The following is a 15580-nucleotide window of genomic DNA, read 5'->3' on the forward strand; positions in this document are numbered from 1 at the left end:
AATAAATGGTAGAATCCTGCTGATGCTGTCTTCATACAGCTGGTATGTTTGTACTTTATAGGAGAGGGAGCAATAACAAAGAGTATTACTCCTGTGACTCATAGGGATCATGGCAGTTTCAGACTTCAGTGAGACAGGTGCTACCAATGACCGTCAGGATTGAAAAGGACTTTCTGGTGATTTAATTATACATCATTAAGGAAGGCTGCATAACCCTGCACAGAGCAAAGCTGGTATGCTCATGTAACCTCATCCTGCACATATCTTTGCATGATGATGTTCATTAGCACAAGAACACTTAGGGATGACTTCCCTCTTGTAAGTTACACGGAGTGAGTAGAGAATGTGTGATAAAGGTAGAATTGCTAGTAAATGTTCAAGGAATGTCAGTGGTGCTATGGTCAGGGTGCTATGCAGTATGCTTAGGGTTAATGCAGCTCAGTCGGCTTCGAGCCCACTGCCTGTGCCACGATCCAGCAGAGCAGAGCTCTCTGCTATTGGCTGAGGGCAGGGGAGGGAGGCAGAGGAGAAAATCCACCGCTTAATTTAGGCAGTGACGAATGGGTTGCTGTGCAGGATGTTTCACTCCTGCATGTCTGGGGTGATGCAGATGCTAAAAAGGGAAATGCGTTTTCTCATTGCATCTTCACAAGCAAGGTGTTGTGGATGGCAGCTCACCCTGGCTTGCATCTTCTAATGAGGCTGCTTAAGGTGGCTGCAGGGTGGAGTTCTTAATTGTACATAATATTAGTGTCATGCTGCTTTCCCTTGTCCTGTCCCCCCACTTTTCCCTGCTTTTGGGATGGCTGACTCCACGTTCAGCTACAGCTCTTTTGTCTTTCTTGTCATTTGCTGTTGTATCTGGACACGTAAAACAGCTCAGAAGGGTGTCATATTTGATTCTAGAGCAGAAGTAGCTTAAATATGTGAGGGCATTTCCCCAGATTGAACAGGCCTAGTCAGAGTACAGGAAAGGCACAACAAGTTGTTCACTATCTGGCAGGGAGCTGTTCAGGAGGTTTTTGCTTTGCTGAAAAATGATGCTGTCAGCTAATGCTCATATGAGAGAGGGTAAATTCATCTTTTCTGCACAATATCTGAGCAAGAGGGCATTGCCTGTGGAGGCTACAAGGGAGGGACTTGCAGCTGTTGGTGCCTCAGGCATCCACTGCACGTATCAGCATATGTGTTACTTCACATTTCTTAGGAGAATTAGTGCTGTGGACTGTTCGATCTTAAATATTCCTTCAGCTGAAACAGAATTCCACATATTGCTTTTGTGGTATGCTTTTCTTTATATCCTAAATACTCACTCATGCATTTTAAGCAGTACCTTGCAGTTCCCCTCTCCTCTGCACTAAGTTGGCCCAGCTGGATGGGTAGCTGTGTAGTGAATGGCAGCAGTGAACAACGTGGGTTATATGACTAAAAAAGAGCTGAGCAGAGGTTGGGGCTACAGGGGCACAGTCTGTTCAACCCAGGTGAGAAGCCAGAGACAGAACCATGCTGGAAACCATTGAACAAAATTTTGAGGGAGGGTTTTCAGATTTTTGTATACAGGTTTGGCCTGACATATGGTTGTGGAACCTCACGGTTGTCTTACCTCACAGGCCTTTTGTTTGAGGCATAAACTGGTTACAGGCTAATGCAGGTTGTGCCTAGTGTGATACTGAGACCCTGCCTGCATGTGCTTTGTGCTGATGACATTCAGCCAAAGGCTTTAATATGCTTCATGCAAGCTCAGGGTCGTAAATGGCTCTTATTTGTAGAATTTGGATTAATAAATGGGCTTTTCTTTGCCCAACCCTGCTTTATTTGCTCTCTATTTTGGGAGATAATAATTGCTAGCTTCTCACCCACATACTGTTCTGCGAGAATTAAAATCAGGTTTAGTTAAAAGTCATTTCAGCCTAATAAGACTACACAGTTTGCTTGCTTTGATTTTAGGCATTCATTATGTCAGCAACTGGAAATAATGATATTCACTTACTCTTTCTGGGTTCCTTAAGGTGTTTTGCAAAAGTAAGTAAATGTCATTATTGCTATTGAATAGTAAAAACATACAGTCAGCCCCTGGTATCACACATGAATGTAGGAGCTGTCAGTTGGGAAACACCACCTCTGGCTTTCAAGAAGCAAATAAACAGGCCGACATAGTTCATGGATCTCTCTGTCCTCCATGTTACTGCTGTTTCTACCAGTAAAGATTGATAACGGGCTGGGTAGGCCTGCTATAGGGCAGTTCTTATATTCTGACCACGTCAGAAATATAGTGAAACAAAGTGCTTTGAAAATCTATTCCTTGGTTCCATATCTGTGAAATTTCAGCTTTGCAAAGCTTTTTTGGATAAAGCTGAAAAAAAGCATGGAAAATACAGCAGATTTTTGGAGGGATTATTATACCAGGAATGTATCACGGTTTGGCAAGAGCGTAGGTCAGGAATGTGGAAGCTGGCACAGCAGGGAGAAGCAGTTGTGCTAGGAAGCTGAGAAACTGGCTGTTTAAAGCTGCAATTCAGCACCCACTGAGATTAGGGGGAGTTCTTATTTATTGACACAGTTTATAGATAAATGGCACGTTTTCAAGCTGGAAGGAACCCCAAGAAGTAATGTTGTATTCTTCCCAAACCATAGCAAGATTAGTGTACCAAGGGCATGCAGACAGATGTTTACTTGGCTTCCCTCTCAGCCTTGTGCTGTAAACTTCAGAGCCTTTCTTGCTGACCTGTTCTAGACTTTGCTGTCGATATGTAGTAGCACGAAGCCTTGAGCTGGCGTGTAAGAGCAGAGGGATCCATTCTATGCTGTCAGTCCTTGTCATTGCATGGTTTCAATTTGTAACATTTGTCCTCTAGAGCAAAGCCCTGGGATTAGACCACTTCTGGTTGCTTTTCAAGTTCAAGTCATGTCATTGGTCCCTGATTTGCTCTTTGTTACAAGATATCATGGTGCTTGAGCCCTTATTCTTCAAGGATTTGAGGAGATGAAGAATACTGATAGACAATGGACAAATAGCAACCTGGTTGGCAGGAATGCCCATCATACACTTAGGGCTCTCATTGCTCATTATCCAGCAAACAAAAGTGAGGCCCTCAGTGTCAAATGGAGTGGTTCCTCTTCCTGACAGTCGTGATAATAAGCTTAGACTCACCCTTTTGCAAGGTGTGGTGTTACCTGGGCTGTAAAATCACGAGGAGATGGTGTCCAGGCTGTACCTGTTCAGTCAGCTGGAACTGGTCTTGGCTTGTGGCTATCTGTTGGTGTTTCAGGCGTGGGGAGAGAATGTTACATTCATGAAAGGGACATTGATTTTGAGATAATAAAATACAAGAAAAGCTTTGTTCCAGGCTGTCTCCTCTGTAGCTGCCAAGCATGTCTCAGTTGATGGGCATTCCCTTTCTGCTTCACTGCTCTTGCAGGCCTTCCCTCCATCCCCTAGCACAGTGCCTGCAATTCAGTGCTGCTTCCCTCATCAGTCTCTTCAGATCTGACCAGGAGATCTCTGAGTATCTTATATCTGAATGGAGAGGAATGGGAGCTCGGGGCTGAAGCAGCTTTGTGATGTGACGTGAGAGATAGTGGCATCCTCAGGGATGGAGGGCATTTGCTGGCTCTGGGCTTCAGGTTTGCTGTCTGCCTTCAAGTTGTCTTCCTGAATCACAGAGAAAACTGAGCTTTGACTGCCAGGTCCCTGAGTGAGAGTCCTTGTGCCTATTAAAGACTATGAGAGCTGCTGTCTTCCACACCTGCTGGTGGATCACAATATGCCCTGTCATACAGCATTTAGTGTGGTCATACTGCTGTCACCATCACCTCAGTCCCTTGCTAAAAAAACCACTCTGCCTGTTCCCTGGCCGGGATGTGCCACCACTCACTGTCGGGACAGACGTGTGGGCTTTGCTGCCACCCAACGGGGAGTGCAGGGCTCCCTTCCCAGCACCGCTGAAGCAGTGTGGATCTGAAAAAAACTGATTCCTCTAGAAGGTATTTTTCTAAGTGGTGCTTTATGTAGCTGCTTCCCAGCAAAATCTGAGGTTTGTCCTGAGCTTACCTGGCAGTCATTGAAACACAGCATGAAAAACAGAAGAGAGACTTTCTGTCCTGTGCTGACTGTCTGTACTGAAAAAGACTACAAGACCTGGCAGACTCTGAGGAGAGGAAGATGTTTGCGTAGCCATGGAATTTTCCTCTTTGCTTCCCAACTGTAGCAATTGCTGTGTGGTTAATGAAGATCAATGAACCAGATAACTGACAACAAATGCAATTGTTTGTTTATTTGCAGATTGTGCTGGCTGTGGAAGAGACATAAAAAATGGACAAGCATTGCTAGCTCTCGATAAGCAGTGGCACCTGGGGTGCTTTAAGTGCAAGGCCTGTGGGAAGGTCCTGACTGGGGAATACATCAGCAAGTAAGTAGCCTCTGCATCTCTCCTGCACTCTTGGCATGAGTTCTTGTTGCTGGAGGGAGAGAGGTTCCAGCAAAGTTCACCCTTCAGAATCCAGTTTTGATTAACTTTTCATATGCACCAAAATCTTTGCTCTCAATTGGAGCTAAGTTGGAAAGAGAAAGTATACTGGAAAGGAACAGCTGGAAGGTGGTGATACTCTGTATTTAACACCAGTACCGAAGGGAGTGTACCTCCACATTGCCATAAGGGGTTGAGGGAACTCCTACATGTGTTTTCTGTGTTAGCTGGATACAGCTTTGTTCTATTTTACTTTTCAACTTTGATGTTGAGGAAAAAAGTAGGAACCTGCCCACTGTTTTCTTTTGCTTGGAAGAGAGTAAATATGATGATGTGATTGACCTGCACTGTTTCTCAACACAAATAAGCAGCTGCTTACTCTTTGCATACTACCAGATTTCTTTGCTAAATGGTTTCCACTCGTCCCCATAGGCAGAGTTCCACAGATGTCTCTGGAATTGTACCACCTATAGCTTTAGTTTGGAACAGGTTGCCCAGAGAGGTTGTGGATGCCCCATCCCTGGAGGCATTTAAGGCCAGACTGGATGTGGCTCTGAGCAGCCTGGTCTGGTGGATGGTGACTCTGCCCATGATGGGGGGATTGAAACGAGGTGATTATTGTGGTTCTTTTCAACCCAGGCCATTCTATGATTTAGAAAGACTATTGTTAAGATGAAATTTACTTCAGTGGTTTGTGCTTTGTCTTTCTGAGGTGGAAACTTAAGGGATAGTTATAAATCAATGGTGAGAATATAATTTTTCTTCTTTCTTTTGCTACAACATACATCTTTGGAAATCTCTCCTATTTGGCTGTTGCAATTTGTAAGAATGCCAATGAAGACAAGGCAAGAAACTAAGTCATGCTGTAACCTGTTTATTAAAAGTGGTTTATACTTTGTGGTTTTTCTTTTTTCAGAGATGGTGCTCCTTATTGTGAAAAGGACTATCAGGTTCTTTTTGGAGTCAAGTGTGAAGCATGTCACCAATTCATTACTGGGAAAGTACTAGAGGTAAGTGCTTTGTAAACTGGAGTTTAAGATTTTTGGCCACATCCCATTATGTCTTCACACAACTGCAAAGAATGCAAAAACTTCTCCTAGGAAAGTTTTACTGCTGATTTTAGAGTAAAGGTACTCACTTTCAGAAACATTTTTATGTATCTTTTGTTGACTTTCAGTTCGAGACATCAGTGTTCTCTTTGCATCTGGCCAAATCACTTTAGAGTTGTATATCTTATGTTGTCACTACTGTCTCCCATGGCTGTGACTAGTCCTTGTGAGATGGAATCCTTGAACTATGCACGGATCCCTTCATGTCATCACAAAAATATTTAATGAACAAAAATGCATGGGTCTTTCCTTGTGCTGTTATCATTGAGATGAGAGAAGCAAAACTGCTGCCTCTTTTCCACACAGGATACCATATTCAGTGGAAAGAACCTGACCTTCAGGCTTACGTCTGGAGCTGGGCTTGTATAGCTTAGTTGCTACTTTAGTGATGTTTAATACTCAGCCCTCCTTCCCTGGGGTAAAAACAAACCCCACATGCACATAAACACAATTCCCTTTACATAATAAAGTAAGTTGAAGAAATGTGAGAAGCAGGAAGAACTTCAGTTACAGGTGTATTTTTTTGAAGAAGAAACTGGATTTATTTATTAGGGAATAACGAAAAATAGTGAGAGAGTTACTGAAATAAAAGCAGCTGTCATTTGCTCTTGAGGGTGCATTGCACGTTCCTGTCTTTGTCTACTAGAAGTGTAAGGCTGTATCAGCCCTCATCAAAAAAGTTTCAGTTTTGTTGTGGAGTGGTAACAGCTTGACTTTCTAGGAGGTTTCAGAATATTAAGCAGGCTGGCTGCCCCCAAATGAAACATTGAGAGCTGCCCCCAAATGAAACACTGAGAGCTGCCCCCAAATGAAACACTGAGAGCGTGCCCAGTGCAGCTGTCGCTGCTTCCACTGAGAGGGAATAGAGTTTTTCAGTTAGCCATGCTCTCAGTCTGCCTCCTTTGCAACATGCACTTAATTCTTTTAGACTCACACAGATAAGTAATGAGAACAGTCTGAGCTTTCCCTTGAGTAGAAATGCCATGTCTCTGGTTTTTATCTGGAGGTCTACTACCATCTGCTTATCTATTCCCATCTACTGATGAGTTTTTCAGTTTAGTATTATGAATTGGTGACAGTGTAGTTGGAGTAGGAGGCACTGCTGGAGAGAAGTAATTAGATTTGTGAGACTGGGAAGCATAAAATAATTCTAAAATAACTTCAGATGCTATTCCTGCTGTTATTGTATTACTCGGAACTTATCCAATCTGTTGCTCAAAGCAGTGCTGTCTACTTAGAAGCATGGAGATGAAAATAATGAAGTGGAAGATTCTCTGAGTCTGTGGAGAGCTCTGAAAAAATGAGCCTTTGTGGTATGGATGTGAATATAGAAAAGTTGCATTCCTGTTGCTCTTTTTAATATCAATGAGAATGAAACCTAGCTTTCTGAAAGGATCTTGAGCTGTATCCTTTCAGAGCTGAATCAGATGAAGGTGAGAAAAGATTAGTTTAACTGAACTAGGACTCAGCTGTCCATTGTAACCTACTAAAGTTCAGGTTAACAGAGACTTTGGGTCCCATACAGAGCCTTGTTGCAGTTGTTTGGGCCAAAGTTGGTAGTTCTTTCTCTTCTGATGGCTGTTTATTGTAAGAAGAATAGACAACAGTTTGCTGAAATAGGAGTAATGGAAAAGGCATCTAACCTTATGTAAGGGTCAAAATTAGAGAAAATAGGGATTTTCCATTTGATTTAGCCTCTGCAGAATCAGAATATCTTCGTGAATTAGAAACAGACCCTTTGATGTTACAAATATATGGAAATATTAATCATGTAATCGTCTTAAGTTGTGGTTCAAGCAGAAGTTATAGTCTTACCAAAAGGTTGTGATTATCTGAGGCACAGCCCACAATAATACAGTAGAGGGCAGCAGTAGTTCTCAATATACAAGGAAGACCAAACAATGAAGCCTGTAGAAGCTGACTGACTCACATAACACAACTGTTTCTTGATATGTTTAAATGATGTTTGAAGCTGACTGCTATGTGGCAGGTGTAGACTGGGGCAAGTTCTTAAAGACTTTCACCAAAAAATTTGGTTTTCTATAGTCATGGAGGCTGTTTGGAAATTGGTTTAACTGTTAGCATGGATAGTCTGTGAATACAGGTCTCCTGGTATCGACTGGGAATGCAGGTGGGGGAGAGATGTTTAAGCACTTTTTTTCATTAGACTGCACTTGAAAAGATGCTCAGAGAATACAACTGATGTTCAATAATATGTTAATGGAACTATGGACTAGTTTCTTGGCTTCTCCTTAGAAGTCTTTTATACTGTCAAATATCACATTTTCAGAGGGGCAGTACTAATGCCTTTAAATTAGACTAAAGGTGTAGTAAGTGGAAACTTAACGGTGAGAAAATCATGTCAGCATATGTGTCCCACTGAGCAGAAAAGGTAGTTTAGAGGATAGGGTCAGTGCATGACATAAATCCTCTGGTAACGAAGGAGATGAGAGATCAGAAGCAGCCAGGGCTGCTTGTCAATCACATGTTTGTTCTGTCGGGAGGAATATATACTATTTGGTGATCTTCATCTGAAGAGATGATTTGCAGATTGGAGGGAGGTAGGTATGTGGCACATTATATGCAGACACTTCCCTCTCGTGGATCAGAAGCAATCAGCAGCATAAATTTCCCCTAAATGGAAAGTTTGTAAAAAAAAGCAGGAAAACAAAAGAAACATGAAAACATGAAACTGAGCTTTCTTTGTGGAGGCTGGTGCTATCTGCTTCTTGAGTAAGAGTTAAAAATTTTTAAAGAAAAATTGAGATGCTGTGTGACATTTCAGACTTGCAGCTCCTGGTTGCTTCTGTCCCTCGTTGTTGCTTAGCACCTCTGAAAAATCACGCCTTCAAACTTCTACACTGAGCAGTCAGTAAGGAAGACAACCACTGATGAAGATGATGTGAGCCAAAGAGACCTCATCCCAGAGGACACCTTCAGCAAACTGGTTTGGAATAGCTGATGTTTCACAGAACATAGAATTCCTTAGGCTGGAAGGGATCTTAAATCACGTTCAGTTCCAGCCTGCTGCCATGGGCGGTTGCCACCCACCAGATCAGGGCCCAGAGCCCCATCCCACCTGGCCTTGAGCACCTCCATTGGTGCAGCACCCACAGCTTCTCTGGTCAGCCTGTTCCAGTGCCTCAGGTTTGAGTTCAGGCCTTGAGAGGACAGAGTTTCTCCAGCCATTCTGTAAAAATAATTTATTTGCTCAGTTTTAAAATCCATTGCCAGAAAAACTGTCTTTTTTTTTTTTTTTTGCTTGTATCCATGTATCATGCAAGAAATTCCTTTTTTTCTGACTATTTGTGACCAATTTCAATAGCTGTAAAAATTATTATGTACATTTAAGTCAAATCAGATATTTGTCATGTTATTTTGTACGTAACTTCCTGTGACAGCTGCAAATAACAGATGAGTCTGCATGCCACCACAATGAACGTGATGAGAATTTCTCTAATGAGAAATCGGTGCTGCAACTTTCTTTGGAGTACAGATACTTAAATACTTGAAAAATTTCAGGCTACCGTTGTCAAGGCAACAGAGATCAGTGTTGTTCCTTGGTTTTTCCAGCAGAAAGAAACCTTCATTTGTAGAAAAACTACTGATTTCCTTTTAAGTACAGGGAAACACATTTATTGTCAAACAATAATGGCGTAACAGGCAGCCCTCACTATCGTTACACCTTCCACTATGCTATTGTTTTCATAGCTTCAAGGCTTGCCTATTGAAAGATGCCCATCTGATCCTAATCCTACAAATATCTGTGTAGATGGGTGAACTGCTGCATGTATTTAGCTATTTTAAAGACACCGGCTTAAATCATTTTTGTCTAATGTGTTTATCATACACAATATAATTATTCCTCCAGGGCTTGATTTAAAATATGTTAAATCACGGAGAAGCTTTCCATTGAAAGCTTCAGAGTACAGTGGATCATGCCTATATTCATGCATATCATTTGGGCTTATCTAAAGTGTTTTATGAAGCTCCTAAGTAGTTCGTAAGCTCCTTTTAGTTCTGCAGAAAGAAGACAAGGCAAAAACAGGTGAATAACTTACATGAAATCAAACAAAGCCTGAAAATGAGAATCAGATGTGCAGATTTTCACCAGTTCTCTTTTGTGAGGGTGTTCTTTTTTTTTATAGTACTGTTGTTTTTTGCTGTAAATGCTGTGTATTTATCTCATGATCGAGATATATACACCTTATATATCTTGATCATGATCAAGATATATACAACTACCATATCTACTGTCAAATCCCACAACCATCTGGCTACTCTACACATTTGTTTTTTAATGCTACTCGCTTGTTATTCATTAGCAAATATAAAACCATTTTGTGATTTTTTTCCTGGCAATGCATGGCTTGAGTTCCTGTTCTGGTGGGCTGTTTCCTGAGCCCTGCTGAAACTTGCATGCCACCTTCTAAGCAGTGGCATGATGCCATTTTAACAGATGGCCCTGAAAAGAGAAATGTCAGGGAACCAGAAATCTCCTTTGACTTCACCCTGCACAGCCAAGTTTTACGTATTTCAATACAGGTATTTATTCTGAACTTCCCCTTATTAAAAAGAGGTTGAGTATACTTAAGAGGTAGCATTTACCACGAAGGAAGCTTAGTACTTCTAGATGTTGTTGCTTTAATGTGCCAGAATTTAAAGATGTTTAATCTGTACTGCATGTAATTCAGAGATGCTAATTAGAAATTAATAATAATTTAAAAAGAAGAGAGAGAAAAGGCTGCTATGGAAACTGGAAACTGGATCCGTATTTAAAGGCAAAAAATGTGAGCCTGTACGTTTGTTCAAGTGTTGATTTCATGGCTAGATTTAGTAGGTCCCATGAAATCATCATTTTTGTCTTGCAAAGATCCATGCCATACAGGTTGTAGTTCGGTGCTGCAGTACATTCCTGTGTCTGGTCCTGCATTCTTACACCTCTTGAGGAATCACACAGAGAATCTCCTAAAACAAAAATATATGTGTTTTAATTCCTTTTAGAAGTGTGAAATGAAAGGCAAACAAATTCTTCAGCTGAACTGAATGTTGAACAAGGCTGCTTTCTTAGCAGTTATCCAGGAGTATCACAAAATGTGTCATTTGCCAGGTTCTGGTTATTCAATCTGTTCTAATAAATCAGGTCAGGGTGATTTAAAACGCTGAAGAGCTTTTATAAAGGAAGCAATGTAGAGCAAAGGCTGGTGTGGTGGGTCCAAAAGAGTTCTGTTTTGGTTGTGTGTTAAAGTGGTTATGAGGAAAATTGCTGAACAATGCATTAGCACTCTGCTTTCATATCACCACACGCCTTGTAGCCTTGGGAGAGAATTTGCTCTCAACTGTGGCTCCCAGTCAGTGTTATCACCTTCCCATAGCATAAAAATGCAGCAGCAGGAGGCTGCACAGCGCATGAGAAGAAGCAGAGGCACACAGTGCACGCCTTGTTAGTTCTGTGATTTACTTTGTGTTTAGTTTTACTGCTCTTTAAAGAAATGGGAAAACATGAATGTGTTGATTATACATCCCCAGGTATGTGCTGAGAAAGCAGCAGCACGTGCTGCCATTGTTTGCTCTGCATTTGCTGCCATAGGCAGCAGGTACTTACAGCACACAGCGCAGTGCACACAGGGCTTTAGATGCTGGTAAATACCTGATAAGAGGTCAGAGAGGTCGGCTTGCAGGCCCCACTGCACATTGATCAGACATTACAGCGTGAGCCTGAAGGTTTCTCTAAGAGTGCAGGGGGACATATGTGCAGGGAGAGCAGCACCTTCCTGCATTAACCTGAACCTGAACACAGGCTCAGCGTAACTAAATATTTCTGACAAAACTAGACTAACACCCAGGAGGGCTGCATAAATTCTTCAGAAGCTGTGAAAGTACCATTTAATAACTTCCAGAGCCAGAGAGCGCCGGTTTCACACTCGATGGACACCTGTCCCTGAGGGAAGAACACTGGGAGCTCTATCAGCATTAAGCAGTGACACACCAGCGATGAGAAACAGTCCTGCCCCTGCCTGGGCCGGGATCCTTCCCCTTTTCCTTCCCTCGCAGTGGGCTGGCCAAGCTCTCAGAGCACGCAGCTGCTGGGGCTGGGGGCTGTCTGTGGAGCCTGGGGTCCTGCTGGCAGGGCTGTGGGGAGGCTGCCTGCAGCGAGGAGACATGGAGTCGCACTGAGCAGTTCTCTAAAGGTAAATGTCTTCCTGTGAATCTGGGTCTGGACTAGAAGGAAATAGGTTTTATGTCTGGGGAAGGGAGGCAGCTTTGTGATGCGACTGAGTAGCTTGTCAGTGCTATCAGAAGAGAATGTTTGTACTGGTATTCCCGTGCTCCAGCAGAATTGCTTTTACAGGCTGTGTGTAATTTCATGTTTTACATGGAAAGCGTAGCTAAAGTATTTTTAAACTGCCAGGAATAGATGAGCACAGCACAGAGCTGTTTCTGAATGCAGCTGAGTGCAGATGCATGGAGGAACAATACGCTGCTTTATCTCAAATATTTCTTAATATAGTATGTTGGATCTTCTGATTGCTTCTGGAGAATTGCTGCATCGCAGTGCAATTAGTTTGTTTCCAGTTACCCTGCCTTTGAGCTTAGAAACATGTTTTATCAGTTAATGTCAAATATTGGTGATGCTTGTTTTGTTTTTGATGAGAGAAAACAAAGAGAGTTTTTGCACAGAGATAGGGAAGTGAAAAGTTTAATAATAACTCAGGGATCTGAGTATGCAGTTCAGGCAGCTTGTCCGTGCTGCTGAGTAACAGCATAGATTTAATTCAACCTATATTTCCCTGATGAAAAATGTGCTTATGTAATTGCATAGAACACAACACCATGCACAGAGTCAGAAATCTGCAGTTAATATACTTCCAGAAGAATAACCAAAGTTGCTTGATGTAAAACTCTTTCAAACAGGATTTTGGTGCCTTTGCTTTTTGAAACTAGAAAGATGAAACTTGGCAGGAGGGATACCTGTATTTGAAAAAGGCTTGGCATAGAAAGATAGCAGAAGAGATTATCTGAAGTTGATGGAGCTTTGACAGAAGTTGAGTTGCTGTGGTGTTACCATCAGAAGGCATTAACTTCCCAGCAGCAGTGTTGAAAGGATCTTTTAGTCAATTCAAACATCAATAGAAAAGGGAGGGATGTTAAGGGGGTGTATGAGGCAGTGAATAAGAAGAGCAAGTTGCAACAAGTAATTCGAAGAAATTAAGAAATTACCAATTAAAACTTCCCTATTGCCACAAAGGGACTTGTGAAGTCTTGCAGGTGCTTATGAAAATATGATTTATTGCTTTCTTGAGTACAGTTTTGCTGACTAAGATATAAGTTTTGCCTAGGACAATAGCTTTTTCCTTTTTGTTTTAGTTGAACATTCTCTAGGGTGTTTTGTGCACCAGATGTTACTGAAAACAAGCTGATCAAAATCCTTAGACATTTCATTAGATTAATTTATATGAGTATAAGTTCGTTGCAACCAAATGCTACCTTTGTGAAATGTAACTATTGCTTGCATCGTAGCAACATGCAACAGGTACTTAAGTCAGGTAGTTTTTCCCTGTTGTAGGGAACGTGTAACATATATTGCTTTCTTAATCATAGAAACATAGAATGGCCTGGGTTGAGAAGGACCACAGTGATCATCTAGTTTCAATCCCCCTGATGTGTGCTGGGTCGCCGACCACCAGACCAGGCTGCCCAGAGCCACATCCAGCCTGGCCTTGAATGCCTCCAGGGATGGGGCATCCACAGCCTTCCTATTTTGAAGTTACTTTGACCAGTTTAATTTTTCCTTAACTGAGATCACAATGAAAGATTTTTGCAGGATTGTAGTGTTTCATTTTTAAGTTCTGCTATTGGCAGAGAGTTTGCTGCTGACTTGTAGAAGAGCAGGATAGGACATACACCTGTCCCCAGTAAAAAGTAATTGGTGGGAAGAATGCAGCAGGAGCAGGTTTGAAATTGGAGAGGTAAGGAAGAGCCTGCTGGGGCAAGTCTGTGATTGTCACACGTTTGTAACTGGCTCCAACCAGGTATTGCGCTTTGTGTCTCCTCTGTGAGGATCAGTTCTCTCTCCTGTTTGCTGTGTCAGGATAATTCCTTCATAAAAGTAATAAATAAATAAGGACTTTGAAGTCTGGAGAATCAACACCTGACTGTCTTTACTGAACAGGTGCTTTGGTGATCACCTGGAGCATAAAATCAATAGGGTTTAATTGCACATGGGTGTGAGTCAAAATGTTAAGCGTTTGACTTTTACACTTAGGATTTGGAGAGAGAGATTTGTTACATGTACAGATGGATCTATTTCTGTGAAGTAGTTACATCCTGGATGAAAACTGTTATTTTCTGAGCAGTGAGGAGAGTAAGAACAGGGGCAGCAAGAATTTCAAGGGTGCTGCTGAGAAGTATATCTTCACATGTCTGCTTGAACTGCTGCTTAGGGGAAGTTTTGGAGATGCTATACTCAAATGAAGCTTGAATGGCAGCAATTTAGACATCCCTTTTTACTTTATGTCCTGTTCTTTACCATATTAATATGCTATGTCGTGGTTATTTTGTTGGAATAGTTTTCCTGTAGGAACTGGTAACCTTGGTTTGATATGGGAGTGAAGGAAACAATGTAGGGAGTAAAATTCCCACATCTTGGCTCTGACAAGCATACACTACTGTGTTGTTCATGCCAGCTAAGGTTCAAAAATGTGCTTGCACATGTAGCTGGTAACATTGCAGTTAATCTAGGATAAAGTACTTTTTAATACTTTTTTATAGCACTACAGAGCCAGAGTGCTCCACTGGCAGTGCCACCTGGGATCAGTTGGCTACAAAAGCAAACTATAGTCTGCAAAAGAAAAAAAAAATCCTTACTCCATTCAGTCCTGGTATATTTTCCTGTTAGAATAATCAGTGAATCTACCAGGTACAAACAAGCATATGTTGAGTGCTTTATTTCCACTTAGTTTCTTAGAGGCTACCTTTGTTTTATGTTCTCTTGTTATTTTCTACTGATGTACTGTGTGTGACCTCATGCTTAATTTCTTTTCCCCCTCCTTTGGCCTTCCCAACTTTTATTTCTCTGTTTGTTTTTTTTTTTCTTTTGGACACTCCCTCTGAACTGAATGCAGACATCAGAGCAGAGAGAAGGCTTGGCTGAATTGCATGCCAGAGCTTGTATGGCTCCCCAGCGACCTACTGACAGAAAACTGGAAAGACGTTTTTGTATTAAATTAGCAGGAAAGTCACCTACAGATATTGGGTGTAGCAGTATGCTGCTCAATGGTCATGTAGGGCTCTGACTGAGAATGAAGTTCTTTGTTTGGTTCTGCTGCAAGTGATAATTCTGATCCATGCTCCATCTCACACTCTCACAAGCTCCATCAACAGGAAGTGCTTTGCACTTGTCCACAGAGCAGGCTGGCAAGAGATTTGCTGAGCCCTGCACAGGACTGTTCTCCCAGCCAGGCCCGTTCTGCAGAGCCCCTGGTGCAGCCGCAGCAGCAGCTCAGGTCCTGATGCAGCTCACCTTGCCCCAGACTTCTGCTCCTGAGTTTGGGCTGGCTGCTGAGGCACAAACCACATCAGCAGAAGCTGGCTTCTAGTGGCGAAGCTCCTGATGTCTGGGATTGTTGCTGCTTTGCTGGGGCAGCTGGAGAAGTAAATTTTCAATGCAAACTGACTTAACTCTATTAGAAATTTCTCTGGTGTGACCTTAGCTCTGACTGTAAGTATTCTGCTGGTCTGGTCTGAACCTGTGCTCCCTATGAGCAGTCTCTGTAATGGGTTCTGTCTTTATAAAGCCATTGGAATGGATTTTAAGGTGAGAGAGACTGCTAAAAGCATCTTACTTGACCTTCTCCTTTTAAAATCAGAGCTTTTCTCTAAAATGAATAAAAGCTTGTCACCTCTGAAAATCTTCTGCTTTGTCATGAAGACTGCAGGGTGATTGTGAAATCACAGATTTACCCTCTTGCTGTTCAAATTTACCTCTACTGTTGAAATTTTGTC

The 15580-nt window shown here is 42.0% G+C and overlaps 1 protein-coding gene across 11 annotated transcripts in view; it reads left to right on the forward strand.

The window, feature by feature from the left end:
* ABLIM1 (actin binding LIM protein 1) overlaps positions 1-15580 on the forward strand; it is a 128477-nt gene that overhangs the window by 60514 nt on the left and 52383 nt on the right. For all 11 annotated transcript variants that reach the window (XM_042817908.1, XM_042817911.1, XM_042817910.1 and 8 more), the window contains exons 5-6: positions 4283-4409; positions 5383-5476. In XM_042817908.1, coding sequence (XP_042673842.1) covers positions 4283-4409; positions 5383-5476 — 221 coding nt within the window. The remainder of the gene's footprint in view (positions 1-4282; positions 4410-5382; positions 5477-15580) is intronic.

Source organism: Centrocercus urophasianus, unplaced genomic scaffold, assembly GCF_019232065.1.
Source record: "Centrocercus urophasianus isolate 14NV4802_14NV808 unplaced genomic scaffold, USGS_Curo_1.0 seq_17, whole genome shotgun sequence".
NCBI lineage: Eukaryota > Metazoa > Chordata > Aves > Galliformes > Phasianidae > Centrocercus > Centrocercus urophasianus.